Source organism: Typha latifolia, chromosome 5, assembly GCF_019914945.1.
Source record: "Typha latifolia isolate L0001 chromosome 5, TyphaL0001v2, whole genome shotgun sequence".
NCBI lineage: Eukaryota > Viridiplantae > Streptophyta > Magnoliopsida > Poales > Typhaceae > Typha > Typha latifolia.
In genome coordinates, this window is record NC_133090.1 from 5,082,962 (window position 1) to 5,098,544 (window position 15,583).

General features: G+C 39.0%; 1 protein-coding gene across 1 annotated transcript; it reads left to right on the forward strand.

The window, feature by feature from the left end:
• Positions 1 to 1,125: 1,125 nt before the first annotated feature.
• LOC140789564 (RNA demethylase ALKBH9B) lies at positions 1,126 to 7,851 on the forward strand. The gene is made up of 6 exons (XM_073139315.1): positions 1,126 to 1,424; positions 1,501 to 1,917; positions 5,803 to 5,888; positions 5,974 to 6,284; positions 6,716 to 6,787; positions 6,881 to 7,851. Exons 1-6 carry the CDS (start codon positions 1,277 to 1,279, stop codon positions 7,551 to 7,553), a joined length of 1,707 nt encoding a protein of 568 aa, XP_072995416.1. The 5' UTR covers positions 1,126 to 1,276; the 3' UTR covers positions 7,554 to 7,851.
• Positions 7,852 to 15,583: the final 7,732 nt, after the last annotated feature.

A 15,583-nucleotide genomic window follows, 5' to 3' on the forward strand; every position in this document is an offset into this window, starting at 1 on the left:
GTATAACATGAAAATCTGTTTACTTATTGTCGAGGATTATATACTTTTATCAGTTACGACATATTATCTACTTTTCATTTATATATTATTGAGGATACATTCATATACTCATTCATGACATGATGCTCTTGTTGATTCATATTATCTAGTACACGATTTACTCTCTGTTTGTCATCATTGAGTTAGGGTAAGGTCTATTCACTAAGCCTTTTGCTTATGACTCTCTTTATTTCTTTCTTTTTAACCCCCACAGATATTATGGTAAGTGATATCGCCTTAAGATACCCTGATGAGATATTTTAGAGCAAAGATGAGGTAAGCTATAGATGCGAGACGGTATAGATGATAATTTATGTAGAAATTGAGTTGTACCAGTATTTGATATTTGTACTCTTTTGTATTAGACGATGATCTGTATGATACAGGTCGAATCATGACGTACTTTTGTATTAGTTGTTTTAGTTGTATCTTGATGGTTTGTTGTGGTCCTGCCAGATTATGTAGTGGTTTAATGTATATTATTATAGACTGGGATATTCATATGTTAATAGATTTATTTGGTTAATAGTATGATTTATCTAATGATGGATTATGTGATTATGGATAGGTTAGTAGATTTTATTTGATGATGTCATGATTATATATGCACAGGAGAGTAACTGTGCGTAACGGGCCCCGCTCGACTTGTCGCGTGCGCTGCGCGTGCCGTGTGGGCACATGGGCATGCACGTGCCCGTGCCGAACGGGGGCGTTACAATCTATGTGTGATGGGGCCCGCTTGTCCTGTCGTGATTAAGCCGGGCGAGAGCGTTACACTAATTAAGGAACAAACTGATAAATTATTAATCTCAGAGATAGCCTAATTTGAGCTTGCATTTAAGTCCCGTAAATTAGTGCAATTCAAATTCACTTAATTAGTAAGTAACATAATAAGTAATCCGGTTTATTCATTCAGCATACTTATTATTTTGTTGAAATAATTGCATTGTTGATAATAAATAAAAACCAACTTAATCTAAAATTGTCTTTGAGACGTAATTAACTATGGGAAATAAAGAATACCAAGTAAATACTGTCGTGAGGACTGAGGAGGCCAAATTTGGTCGAAAACTCACTAATAATATCGGTAAAAACTGCTTTCGGCCGCACGACTCTCCCTCTTCTCGCTCACCTCGAGAGGTTGGACGGACTTTTCATTTACTAACCATCCCCCCCTTTAATCGACTCCGTTTTTCTTTCTTCCTCCGACTCGCTCAGAATTCTCACACCCGCTGCTATGGACGACCCCTTCGTCCGAGACTACGATCCCTCCGAGTTAGAGATCGCTGCAGAATTCCTCACCACGTGGCTCCCCTTTCTCTCTCGCGACCTCTGCGACCCTTGCGCCGCCGCTCTCCGCCGCCGTATCCTCTCCCTCCGCCCAGGTCTTCACTTCTCCTTGGATTTTGTACTTCTCTTGTTTCTCTGCCCTAATCCTCGTAACCTTTTTCTTTTTCTCAGTCTCTTCATCCCCCGCCGGCGATGCGGAGCCGTCCGATCGCATCGAGCCCTCCGGATGGGACACAGATCCGGCACCGGAGTCGCCCAAGGTGCGGATGTCTTGGGCGGACATGGCGCAGGAGGACGAGCTGGAGGAGGCGGAGGCGGAGGAGGCGGGGAAGAAGAAGCCGGAGGAGGAGGGAGAAGACTCAGGGAAGAAGAAGCCAGAGCTTTCGAGGGAGCAAAGGGAGAGGATTCGGTTCGGGAATGTAATCAGGAATAAGGATTTCATATGCTTGGAGAGGGTGCACGGAAAGATTGTCAATATACTTGCTGGGCTCGAGCTGCACACTGGAGTTTTTAGCGTGGTGGAGCAGAAGAGGATCGTGGATTTCGTGTATGAGCTCCAGGAGAAGGGGCGGAGCGGTCAGCTTGGAGGTGCGTGTATGAACTTTTGGTTTTCTTTCTTTGATGATTAGACTGTTAGATCTGGTGACGATGATCTTGCTGTAAAAAGGCATTAATTGGGTGGGCAAACTATGATTTTTGTTAATTTAGTATTGGTATTTCAGAGTGTTACTAATTATAGTCTGTTGACCAGTTAAGGAGAGTCACCAGAGCAAATGTTATAGGTGAAATTTGAAGACATAAGCTAGTGATTCATGTTGGTTTGGAAAAAAAGAAAGCATGAAAAGGGGCCGCCATTGGTTGGTTTACCATTGCGCATTAGAACATATGGCCAGAAATTCTGGGGGAAAAAACCTATGGATTTCAAAGTTCTGGTTTTGGTTTCAGTTTTGATCTATGGGGAAACAAAATGGTTTGCTCTCTCAATCATGCTCTTCTTGGTTTTGGGAGTTTTTGTTTCAGTATATATTAATACATAAGATAAATTGGCACCGGACTTCTAGTTCTTTTTTTTTTCTTTTGACTTGCACATTTTGTCATAATATATAACTAATTTTCAGTTGTCGCAATTGGTTTGAGCAATGTTGTGTGAGTTGATCAATCGTTTTGCCCCTCGTTTTGCCCCTGGTTTCAGGAAGTTCAGTTACTATATCTGTTAATTTGTGAAAAGTTTGACTCTGGAGCTTGAAATTAGATTTTGGATTTGACTCCAGACTTTCTATCATAACAATTCAGTTGTCTCATTAGGCTTAAGAAAATCTTGTGTGTTTTGATTAATGAATTTCTAAACAGAGTTCACAAAATTTACTATTATATATTTATTTGTTACCTACTTTACATCACTATTGAGTTCAACAGGTTTTGGTTGAAACTGTAGGGAACTTGAAGGTTGGAAATATATAATTAGCAGTCTTTGAATGGTCTATCAAGCAGTAAGACTAGTGCTTTCTCAAATCATTCATTGTCTTGATCTTCCATATCTACAAGTAATTATTTGTTGAAAGGTTCTATATATCTATTAGTATATTATTATCCTTTTGATGGCAGCTTTGGAACCTCACATTATATATATATATATATATATATATATATATATATATATATATATAGGTTAATAATTCTTTGTGCTTCATCTTAAACTTTAATATTTTGCTTATTGATATTTTTCTAAAAGTGAAAAAATGGTCAAAGCTACCATCAACAGCAATCATATTCCAATACCAGTAAAGCTGGTTTTGAAGAAATTCTAGAACTGGCCACAATTTTCAGTAGGTAAGTGGGTACGATTGATCCTCTGTAGACCATATTTGAGTAGGACATGCCCATAACTAGATATTCATTGGTTTATTGTGGTTTGAAAGATAGTTCACGCTATGGAACTATTCATTTCTTTAGAAATTTGACATGTATTGTCTTCTATGGAAATGAGATGTTCTAAGTTCAGGGACTAAAGTGGAACAGAATGTTCCTGTAAATTATGGCCAATACTAGGTATAAAAGTCCCCTAGGCCATCCTAAGGATGTTCAAAAGAACAAACACCTAAGTTCTAAGGCAAAACTTCTGAATTATGCGCTCTTGGATATTAAAATTATCTAAAATCATGGTTTGAAGAATTGGCTGATCTTAATCCAAACCCAATCCTGATTCAAACTCGATCCCAATCAATTGATTGAGATTAAGTGGGATTGGCTGATCTGGGCCTATCCCGATCCCGATTTTTCAAACCTTGCCTAATATTGTTTATTTCCAAATACACGCTGTAATTATAGTATTAATTTTCAATCACAGAGTCAAGTTAAATGTATATCGTAATAAGTATATGTAAGAATCAATTACATGATATTCTAGTGTTTGTCAAATATATCTTTGATGGAAGCATTTAAGTTTACCTTAATGTGTTTTTGCCTATCTATTATCTTGTTGCATTAAGATGGGAAAATGTACATGCAAAAAGCAACTATAGGATATTCTGGTATTTGTTAAAGTTGTGTTTGATGGAAGAATGTTAATTGTTTACCTTATGATGTGTCTACCGGTATCTATCATCTTCCTTAAATTATTAAATTATACACAATATTTTATCAAATAACCAATATGACATTTCTCTCTAATGCTTACATGAAAAGATTTCCTAAATCATTTACAAACAACATTGACTTTTCTATTGTTTGTTACAATTTTTAATTATTTAAGTAGGAAAAATTACAATTTATCCCCCATGGTTTGGTCCAATTTCAACTTACACTTCTATACTTTAAACTTAAGCACTTAACTGTTATTTAGTTTAGACCAAATTGCAATGGTTAGATTTCGCATCGAAATTAATAGTAACAATGACCAAACTATCTTACCATCATTGGTGCCAATATCTTTTGCTATAAGCAAATTGCTATATGACCAAACTACCCCTTCTATCCAAATCAAACTCTACTTTTATAGAGCTAATTAAGTAATGCAAATCTAGTATGACTGCAATATTTTGGAGAACAATCGACCCAAACAAGTAACTAAAATAAAATATAGTAAGCAATAACTTACAATAAGTTACTCGATTAAAATGATCACTACTAGATGGAAGGAAAGAAAACTACTCAGATAAGGCAGTAACTTTATCAACTCTCAAATAAGTATGTTGACAGTAAAAAGACCTAAAATATGATGTAAGGAAAGACTTTAAAGTTTAGGTTTATTAATAAATGGAATAGTAGTGCTTTTAATTTGAAACCATGTCTTTCTCTTCATTTTCGAGCACCCAAAGATTTTCTTTCACTATTAGAATCTTCTAGATAGCAACAGTAACTAATGAAAAGTAGAGATTGAAAGAGAGAGGTTTAGAGAGGATGTAGAAGAGATTAGAGAAGAATCTTAAGATGTAGGAGAAAGGGAGAGAGAGGGAGGGAGAAGAAGACCGTAGGAGAGAAAATGAGAGATTCAAATAAATCTTATTCAATCCTTCCTTGTTTCTCATGCAATAACCTCTAAATAGGTTAACAATTTTGATTCTAGCTGATTCTAATAGGAAAATTATTTTCTAATAGGATACTAACTGATCATCTTACCTAAATTGACTAATCCAATTTAGATAATAAATCAATGTGAACACCCCCCCACATATAAGCTTACCATAACTATCAATTGAGATTCTAATAGAAATTCATTTTCTAATATGACCGTAATTGATTAGGTCTTACCCAAATTGACTAATCCAATTAATAGACATCCCCCACAAATAGGTTTACCATATCTATTAATTGACTAATTCAATTAATCATTTGAACTGAAAATCAACTCAACAAATTAAATGTGAAAATAAGTTGAGCCTAATTAGCTCAATTAGACCAAAATTAGACTCAAGCAACTTTATGTTGGTCAAATTGAAGATGATGCCCACATCGTTAAGTCTTTTCATATTTCTGTTAGTTGCAGCATGGTTTAAACTACATGGAGTTAAATGTTTGAGTTTATACTTTAAAATACATAAGGGTAAGTTGAAAGTTGGAATGGAGTCGAACCACTGGAGGTTTAATGTAATTTGCCCATCTAACTATTATGGAAAAAATAGATAAAATTCCATTATCCTTGTCCTTGATTTAATCTGCTACCTGATCCAACTTGCTGCCTTCAATGACTACTGTCTTTTCTGGATGTTGATATTATTGTTTCTGTGTTCTTTTATATGGCATATAAAAAGCAAGAATGGGTATTTTGACTGTTTCTAGTTGTCTAGTTCAATTGGCCTAGTTATATGGAGCTTTGTAATAATTTCATGTTGTTTTTAGTAACTAGATGTGCTGTTCCCTTATCTAAATTGAGTTTTTAACATGATGCTGAACAAGTTTATTTGATGGCTTAATTCATCTAACTTATTTTCTCTAAGATCTCTGGATATGATTACATTTTCTTTCTACATTCAGAGCGTACATATTCAGAACCCCAGAAATGGATGCGGGGTAAAGGACGGGTGACCATTCAGTTTGGATGCTGTTATAATTATGCAATGGTACCTCATTGAATAATTTGATGTTTCAAATCTTGTAACTGAAAAAAGGAAGATAATAAATAAGAACTTGAATGTTTGATCACAGGATAAGGATGGAAACCCACCAGGCATCCTTCAAAATGTTGTAGCTGATCCAATACCTCATCTTTTCAAAGTGATCATACGGAGGCTGATCCGGTGGCATGTGCTGCCAACTACATGCATACCAGATAGTTGTATAGTCAACATTTATGAGCCAGGAGATTGTATTCCACCTCATATTGACAGCCATGATTTCGTCCGGCCATTTTGTACTGTTTCATTCCTTAGCGAGTGCAATATCCTCTTCGGCTCCAACCTAAGGATTGCTGGGGCTGGTGACTTTTCTGGGCAGATTGCAATATCTTTGCCTGTTGGGTATGTCTATTTGCTTGTTGATATCACAATACTATTATTAGGAATCAATGTGTATTATCCATTTCCTTTTAAGAATTGTGAATTAAAGTAGTGTAGACCGGTAGAGTAACTGTGGCAGTACTTCTGATGCTCTCTCATTTGGAAATTAATGAAACTCAGTTTGTGAACAACAAAAACCACTTCCTACACTACTATTTAGATTTTAGATGGGAAAGGTGTCTGATGTTCTGTAGCCTTCCTTTATAGCTTCGCTAATATATTTCTTTTATACCTTGACTATATTCCAGCATGTTCTGTTTAGGTTCGATAGAAACATTTCCTTGCATTCTGCAAAATCCTAGTCAATTCCGTTGTTGCTTATAATTTATTGGGTAATTGTGCACTTAGTGGTTATTGTTCATGACTCAATATGGAAATGCTCATGTGTCAAGGTCTGTACTCGTCCTGAACGGCAATGCAGCTGACGTGGCGAAGCATTGTGTGCCAGCAGTCCCAAGTAAAAGGTGCACTTTTGGCAACTCATTAAATCTTGTTATTTTATTCTTGGTTTAGTTTTAAATTCTCATAAAAGGTTTTGTAAAAACTAAAAACCGCAGGATATCCATTACCTTCAGAAAAATGGATGAAAATAAGCATCCGATGGTGTTCAAACCTGAACCTGATTTGCAAAATATCCTTCCTCTTTCATATGATTCTGGAATAAATGGAGCAGCACACAGGGACAAGGGAAAACAACATCCTGCACAGGGTAAAAGAGAGAATAAAAGCTTTAAAGGGAAGAGATCCAAGGGAAGGACAATTGCTGCAAGGCCCGAACAGATTTTACAGGGTAGCCAACCTCTTCTAGATGATCTAATCATTCCCACAGAGAGATTACCATTCAGAAATATTGATGGCCAGCCTGCAACGACTAGTGATAGTGTGGAGAGAGGAAAGGAGTCAGTGGAGAGGTCAATAGAATCTCAACCCAAACAGGACAGAGAAGGCACCCAGTTGCTTGAAAACGACGCACAAGAGCTCAAAGAGCGGTCTGCAAAGGGAAGACAGGTAGAAGAAGGAAGTCATAGCATGGAAGATAGTAGGCTACACAGTGAAAGGAGAGTGAGGCTGGAGCAGAGGAATATAATTGTAAGCCGCAACTTTAATGAGGAAGAAGACATCCCTTTAATTGGGAGCCATGCATATGAGCCAGCTCGTTCTCCTCGTGTTCGTGTGCGGACTTTGACTAATGGACAAAGGAGGGGCAGGGTAAACCCGTCTAATGATTAGCACGGTGACTGCAAGACTAATAGTATCATTTATTTTGGTGGTGGCAAGGGTCTTACCGTGTAGTTGTAGATTATTCATATAACACGGAGGCATATTGTAGGCTATAATTGGGTTCTGCTAAAGTAATTTTCATTGTGTTCAAGCTTACTGTAGATAAGTGAGGTATTGGGAATCTTCAGTTACATGACGTGGGTTGGTTGCATTTGGTATTTTGTAAAGTCAACTTGGTTGCAATTCTAGGTTTGTTAAGACCCGAATATTTTCATGAATGAAGTCTTGCTAATTCGTTTTGGATGCATCTGCTGAGGATGGGGAAGAAAGATGTGAGTATGATTTTGATGCGAGTCTAGATAAACTTCTGCCATTTCAAAGGTGCTGGACAGGTGATAGCAGGATTTATCACCATTTCTCTCTATGTAGAAGAATGCAAGTGGTTCTTTGCATTTCTCTATAATTATGGACCTCTACATCTACAAAGATCCAGTCTCTAGAATATTTGCGTTATACTCAAAATTTTCATTTATTTAACTTCCATCGAGAAAAACAAGTTGCAAAGAAGTTGTTAAAACATATAAACAATTTTGTCTCTCTCAACAGTGTCGAGTGAGTAGAAGGATTATAATCATTTGCAAGAGGTCCCTTGTAACAATAAAACGAAGAAGAGAAAATTCAAATATCTCATAATCTACCGTGGAGGGAGGGATTGATGGTATTGACCCTACGTAAAAATCTAGAGCATGAGCATGTAAATATTCCATATATTACTTTCCCTTTTGGAGATCATGATCTGTCTGACATATGAACCCCTTATAGGATCTTTTACCAGGATATGGCCCCTCTTGTTTTCTTCTTCTTTTGTTCCTTTTTTTTTTTTTTTGATATATCATGAGCTCGTAAGCTTATAGGCAGTCAAAAGGTCATAACAAACCCAAATCACATGGTAACTAAAAATTCACTAAATAGCAACCTCAACGTGTTCATGGAGAGGATTGAACCCATAACTTTTGTCATGGACCAAACCGGCTACAGTGGTGACCTTGGACACTCCTGTTCTCTAAATCAAATTAAGATGCCCCTAAAGAGTATTCTTTTTGGTGGAGGTTATTTTGGTCCTTATCATGTAGCATCTGCACAATATATAACTCGTCCTACTAAGGAGAATAATTTCATTTGCACTTGTGCGCCGATCTTTTGGACTAATGAGTTGACTTCTAGTTTTTGACCAAAGTAGTTCTCTCCTAAATTTTGTTTATTGAAATAGACTATATCTCAAGCTTAATACCAAAAGAGATTTGTTTTACTGTAGCTATCAGTAAAATCCTAAAGTTATTAGCATTTTACTTCTGGAAACACTGAAGAATTCTTTTAGAAAACGGTGAATAGTTCAACATCTTATTGAAGATCACAATTCTATTGGTAAATAATATGATAGGACAAAGATACTCACCACAGATACTCCAGATGCTAATAAGGAAGTTGCACCTATATAATTGCCCAATTACATATTCTCTAGGTGTTAATAAGGAGAGTTTCCTATTGATAATGGATATGATTGAGGAAAGATGCTCATCACAGACTAATAAGGAAGATGCACTTACATAATTATATTTCTTTTTTATTATATTCCTTGTATAGCAAATCTCTTATTTAACTTACATTCCTTGTATAACAAATCTCAATCCTTTTATTATTATCACTGTAATCATGCCATATATGTATAAACACTTCTATGCATAATGCAAGACTCCTACACTCTCGTTATTGAGTAAATTTCAAAAACTTCCTTTGTCTAAATATTTCTATATGGTATCAGAGCTTTTTGTGAGAGTAGAGTCTATCTTTCACATACATACTATGACTTCTTTCTCCCTTAATGTCGGCAACTTCGTCACATTAAAGTTCAAGGCCAACAACTACACTTTATGGTGTGAGCAGGTTTTGGCCTTGGCTGAGAGTAAAGACCTCGTTGGGGTTTTGGCCTTGGCTGAGAGTAAAGACCTCGTTGGGTTTCTCACGGGTGAGAGCCTTCTGTTCATCTACCTATTGTTGAGTGAACCTCGGCCCCACCACAACATAGGCTAATCTTGAATTTCTCAAATGGAAGCAATTAAACCGGTTTTTGCGTGGATATATTATTGGCACTCTGTCTGAAGAGACATTGGGCCTTATTGTAAGCCTTGAAACTTCTTTAGAAGTTTGTACTACTCTTAAAGAATCTTTTGCTCAAGCTTCACAGGAACATGAGTATCAACTTCGTCGGCAACTTAATTACATGCATAAGGATCCTCAAACTCTTACTAATTATCTTCACAAGTTTAAATCTATATGTGATAATCTTGCTGCTATTGGCTATCCTGTTAATTATAAGACTAAGGTATTCTCATTGCTTAATAGTCTTGGGCCTAAATATGAGTCACTTACTACTATGTTGCGCCTAGTCATGATAACCGGGCGGGCCGGGCCGGGTTCGGGCTGGGCTTTTCGGGCCAAGCGGGCTTAAGTCTTTGTTCACGGCCCGACCCATTAATCACTCGGGCCGGGCCGGGTTCGGGCCGGGCTAGAATAGTCTAGCCCGTTACCGCCCGTTGGCCCGTGAGAGATCGGGCCGGGCTAGCCCAACCCACCAATCACTCGGCCCAACCCATATTTCAGCTATTTTTAGAATTTTTTTAACTATTAGTTTATTTTTTTTAAATATTTATATTCCTCCATTTAAAAAAGATTAAAAAAAATTAAAATTTTTTAAAAGTCTGCTTAAAATAATGCAAAATGGTATAATAATAAAATATTTTTTTACTGTAGCAATGGTAAATTACTGTAGCAACGGGCAAAGCACTGTAGCAGACGGGCGGGCTTAGTTGCGGGCTAAACGGGCGGGCTTTCGGGCCGGGTCGGGCGGGCAAAGGGCTAGCCCGTGCCGCCCATGGGTAGTTCGGGCTCGGGCCGGGCCGGGTCTAAACCGGGTCTGGGCCGGGCTTAGCCCGGTCCAAACTGGGCCGAGCATGGGCGAGCTGGGCCATTTGATCATGTCTAGTTGCGCCCACCCCTTCCCTCTTATGCTAAAATTGTTTCCCTGCTACAAAGTAACAAGACGCGTTAGCTTTAGTGAATCTGTTCTTGGCACATATTATGCCTTCTACGGGCAAAAGCAGAATGCCCTAGGTTCTAAAAATAACAAATCCTATTATAATAAGAGCTCCTTTAACTAGATGTGGCTTCAATCCTGCCAACCACGCTCCTCGACTTGCTCAAACTAAGCCCTCATTCTTCACTCGCCAACCACAGCCTACTACTTCTAAACATCACAATGATAAGGTTATGGAGTATCAAATTTGTTTCAAAAAAGGGCATACTACTATTTGTTGTTGGGAGTGATTTAATAATGCTCGCCAACCTAATGATATTCTTTATGCCTTGGCTACAACTTGAGTCTCTTACTGATGACACTGAATGGACCACGAACACTGGTTCCTCTGCTCACATGACAGATAACTTAGGTGTATTACATAACTTACGTCAATATCTTGATCGTGATTCTATAATTCTAGGTAATGGTGCTAAATTAGATATTACATACCTAGAAGACACATATATTAGTTCTGGCAAAAAAAAAAAATCAAACTTATAGATGTTCTCTTGGTCCCCGATTTAGTAAAAAACTTATTTTCTATTAGTCAACTTACTCTTAGTTATCTTCATAACTGTGAGTTTTATAGTGTTAGTTTTGCAATTAAGAATGGAGCCACTAATTAGATACTATTGATGGGAAGAAGGAAGGGTAATTTTTATGTTTTCTCCTCACCTATTCAAGCTCATTTCTCGGCTCGTTTTCGATTTGTCCCTCTTGAAGTATGGCAATAGCGCTTAGGCCACCCACAAGATTCTACAATAAAAGAGTTGCACTCTTGGGGGCTTGTTAGAATGTCTAAATCAACTATAAATATGTCTCTTTGTGCAAGCTGCCAACCGGACAAACTTAGTCATTTTTCTTTTCAATTATTCACTCATAGGACTAGCACTATATTTGAAAAATTATAGTATGACTTATGGGAGCCTGCCCCAATTATTTCTATTCATAAATTTTATTTTTATGCTTCAATTATTGATGATTATACACGTTATACATGGCTAATACTATTACGATACAAATCAGAATTTTATCACACTTTTCATTGCTTTGAGAAATTTGTAAATCGTCATTTTGATAAAAAGAACAAAGTTTTACAAACTGATAGTGGTGGGGAATCCTCTAACACTAAATTCACCTCACTCCTTCATCAAAATAGTATAGTTTATCAAGTCTCTTGTCCTCACATGCCTAAATAAATAGTCTGTTAACTCAGCAGAAATTGAAAAAGATATTAAAGAGGATGAGAAATTTGAACTAGTAGAGAAAGTTTGGATGGGTAAGAGAATTCTCATAGAAAAACAAACTTGGTTGAAGATGGTGGAAAGGGGTGAGGCCATTGAAGAGGAGTACGAGGACATAGACTTCCAGCAAATGCAAGTGGACGAGGAAGAACATGAGGATTGGCAACTAACAGTGTATTCTGAGAGAAGTATATTGGATGTGGAGCTATTACAATCGATTGGATCTCTAGAAATAAAAAAATATACTAGAAAGAAATTAAGTAAGTAACCACAAATACCAACCAGAAGAAGTATCAAGAATATTATCAAACAAAGAGGTCAAGAGAAGTCAATTCAGTAACATATAGAAGAGGTGGGAAAGGCAAAAACTCTAGAGGTGGTGGGGTGAAAAAGGACACAAACAGGTAAATTTTTATTCTTATATTGTCTGTATTTTTCAAAATTCTCAGATGAAGAATTGTTATCTATTGCTACTTGCGGTATAAATTTGGAGACTATAAGTGATAAAAAGATAGCGAACTTGAATATTTTAAAAGCCTTTGAGAGGAAAAGAGCAAAAAAATACGTAGAATCTTTGGGTGAAGCCAAAGAGACAGAAGAGGCCTAGCAAAATGATAAATGAAAGGAATTTTTTGGAATATTAGAGGTATGGGAATACCAGAAAATGGAAGAGGATAAAGGAGCTCATTGTGAAGGAAGGTCTTGATTTTGTTTGTATTCATGGATTAAGGCACGAAATCCTTGGTGATGGGTGGAGGTTGGTGGACCAGCATTAATGAGGTGGCACCGATGAATAAGACATCCCCAAAGTGTACCCATGCTCGAGATGACATCGATGAAGTCCGAATCGTATCAATCCACCACGCTTCCGCAATCTTATCCTCAAGGTTTGAAATTAGGGAAGTGATCCATGATATCTAACTCTAGCTCCCAGGTAGACTCATCAGTGGGCTTGCCTAGCTACTCGATCAGCATTTCGATCTCCAATATGGATCCATGGCGTCTTCTCTTGCGGCCTAAGACTCGGACCGGTTCAGTTGGGCCATCTTCCTCCTTTGGTTCAGGCAAGGCCGAACCCACCACATGGTTAGGCCTAATCTGGGCCTTCAATGCCGATACATGAAAAACCGGATGGATCCTGGTCCCCTCAAGTAGGTCCAACTGATAAGCTATTGGACCGAGTCGTTGTAACACTCGGTACGGACCATAGTACTTGTGACCCAACTTATGGTTCAAAATTGGCCTCAATGTGGATTGTCGGTACAGTTGAGCTCGAACAAACATCAATTGATCCACCTCAAACTCTTGCTCACGCTGGCCTTTGTCATGAGTCTGTTTCATGCGGTTTTGGGCTATTGCTAGGTGAATCTTGAGTCGTCTCAAGATTTTATCTCGATCAGCAAGTTCCAAGTTGAGCTTGGTCCTATTCGCCACCGCGAGTCTATTGTAGGCACGCAAGACATAGGGAGTGTGCCCATAAACCACCTCAAAAGGGGTCATGCCGATGCTAGAGTGATGAGCGATATTGTATGACCACTCAGCCCATGGAAGGAATTTGACCCAATCCTTTGGTCGGTCCACCACAAAGCATCGCAAGTATTGCTCTAGTTCGTGATTCACCACCTCAGTTTGGCCATCCGTCTTGGGGTGATAAGCTAAACTAAGGTTGACTTGAGTCCCTTGTAATCTGAAGATTTGGACCAAAACTCGCTGATGAAGATGCAATCCCGGTCTAACATGATTGTCCTAAGCATCCCATGCAAGCGCGCCACTTTTCGAACAAAAATTTTAGCAACCTTTTTTGCTAAAAATGGGTGCGTCAATGCTATGAAATGAGCATATTTGCACAATCTATCCACCACAACGAACACCACCGATTATCCTCGAACCTTCGGCAACCCCTCGATAAAGTCCATGGAGATGTCCTCCCAATTATGCTCCAATATAACCAGTGGTTGCAACAACCCGCTGGGCTTGAGTGTCTTCGATTTGACTCGTTGGCAGATTTGACATTCATGCACATACTTCTTCACGTCCGACTTCATCGCTGTCCATGTACAGTTTTTAGCCAGTGGCTTGTAGGTACGTAAGACCCCTTCATGGAAGTGTGTTATCAATAGTCTTTATAGTTTTTTATCCCTGGGTACCTTGATCTGCCTGCGCTCGAGTACTAACCCGTCGCGCTCCTCGTGCTCAGGATGGCTTGATGGGTTCACTCTCAGCTCCTCCATGAGTCTGACCAAATCATTATCCTCTGCGTTGGCTCTTCGCAGATCTGAGAAGGAAAGGTGGGTGCCGAGAAAAAAGCAAGCTCCCTTGCGTCCTTTACGTTTGGAAGTTCAAACAACGGTTGACTTTCATCCAACAGCACTCGCAGATTCAATTTTTCACATTGGATCTTTATCCGTTGGCCTTGCGAGGTACCGACATTATTTTGAAATCTGCCTGCAATGTGGTGCTGTCTCCAATTATCACATCGAACCCTTCCATGGGTTTCGACTCAAGCCCAATCTTCCGAAGAAGCCTCTTGTCAATGAAGTTGTGGGTGGATCCGGTGTCGATCAAGATTCTCACTATGGTTGTCTTGATTACACTATTCACCCGCAAAGTCCTTAGTGCGACTGTCCCGGAATAGGCGTGGAGGGAGATCTCGGCCATCATGTCCTCCACAGGCCGCTCCTCAGCTACTCCTCCTTTCTGTCCAGCCACACCCACACCCTCATCTTTATCTGCAATCTCATCCTCAGCCTCCTCCAATTCGTTGATTAGCATCACCGATCCTATCGATTTAGTGCAGCGATGCTCGGGTACAAACTTCTCATCACAATGAAAGAATAAACCTTTTGTTCTTCGTTCCTCCACTTGAGCAGGTGTGAGTGCTTGTCCCGAATCTCTAGGTGCATACTTCACATCTTGGGATGGCTTCAGGGGTGCTCGAGGAGGCACCATTGCAGTAGTAGTTCTTGGTACGCCGGTAACATTTCCTACCACTATGGTTAGTTGAGCTTGATTGTGACTTCCTTGGCTCGTCCAATTCTGTTTCAGATGTAACTTCATGGCTTGATGTTTATCTTTCATGAGCACTGCATCTTCAAAGGCCTCCTTTAAGGTTCTAGGCCTTAAAGCCCTCACGTCGGCTTGTATGTCTCCTAGCAGCCTGAAGATGAAGGTGCTGCGAAGTTGCTGATCCATCCATGGGGGTTGGCATCGGCTACTTATCCTCTCAAATTCTTCTTGCTATGACCCAACCGTGGTCCTTTGCACCGTCTTTGAGAGGAGAGCATCGAAGTCTTCATACCCCGACACTCCAAATCGCCATGTGATATCGGTGCAAAAGTCAGCCCAAGTTTCAATAGCCTCATGGGCATTGGCTACTCGAAACCAATGAAGCACCGCATCTTCAAGGTGGAAGCACGCAAGTATCACCTTATATTCTTTCGTTGTACTCTGATATGCGAAGAATTGCTCTGCCCTATATAACCAATTGATCGAATTGCCACTTTTGAACTTGGGGAATTCAAGATTCACGATTTGCCCACGGATGTCGTTGTCTCGATCCGGATCATATCCAAGTCCTTGTCTAATCAGAGGAGGATGCACCATGAATGGTTGATGATCCCTCCTTCGATTTTGATTAACTCGATGCGGTTCCGGTTCGT

Coding starts and splice junctions, on each gene's coding strand:
- LOC140789564 (XM_073139315.1), top strand. CDS start 1,277: ATGGACGACCCCTTCGTCCGAGACTACGATCCCTCCGAGTTAGAGATC. Junction 1,425..1,500: donor TATCCTCTCCCTCCGCCCAG/GTCTTCACTTCT, acceptor TCTTTTTCTCAG/TCTCTTCATCCCCCGCCGGC. Junction 6,285..6,715: donor GCAATATCTTTGCCTGTTGG/GTATGTCTATTT, acceptor TCATGTGTCAAG/GTCTGTACTCGTCCTGAACG.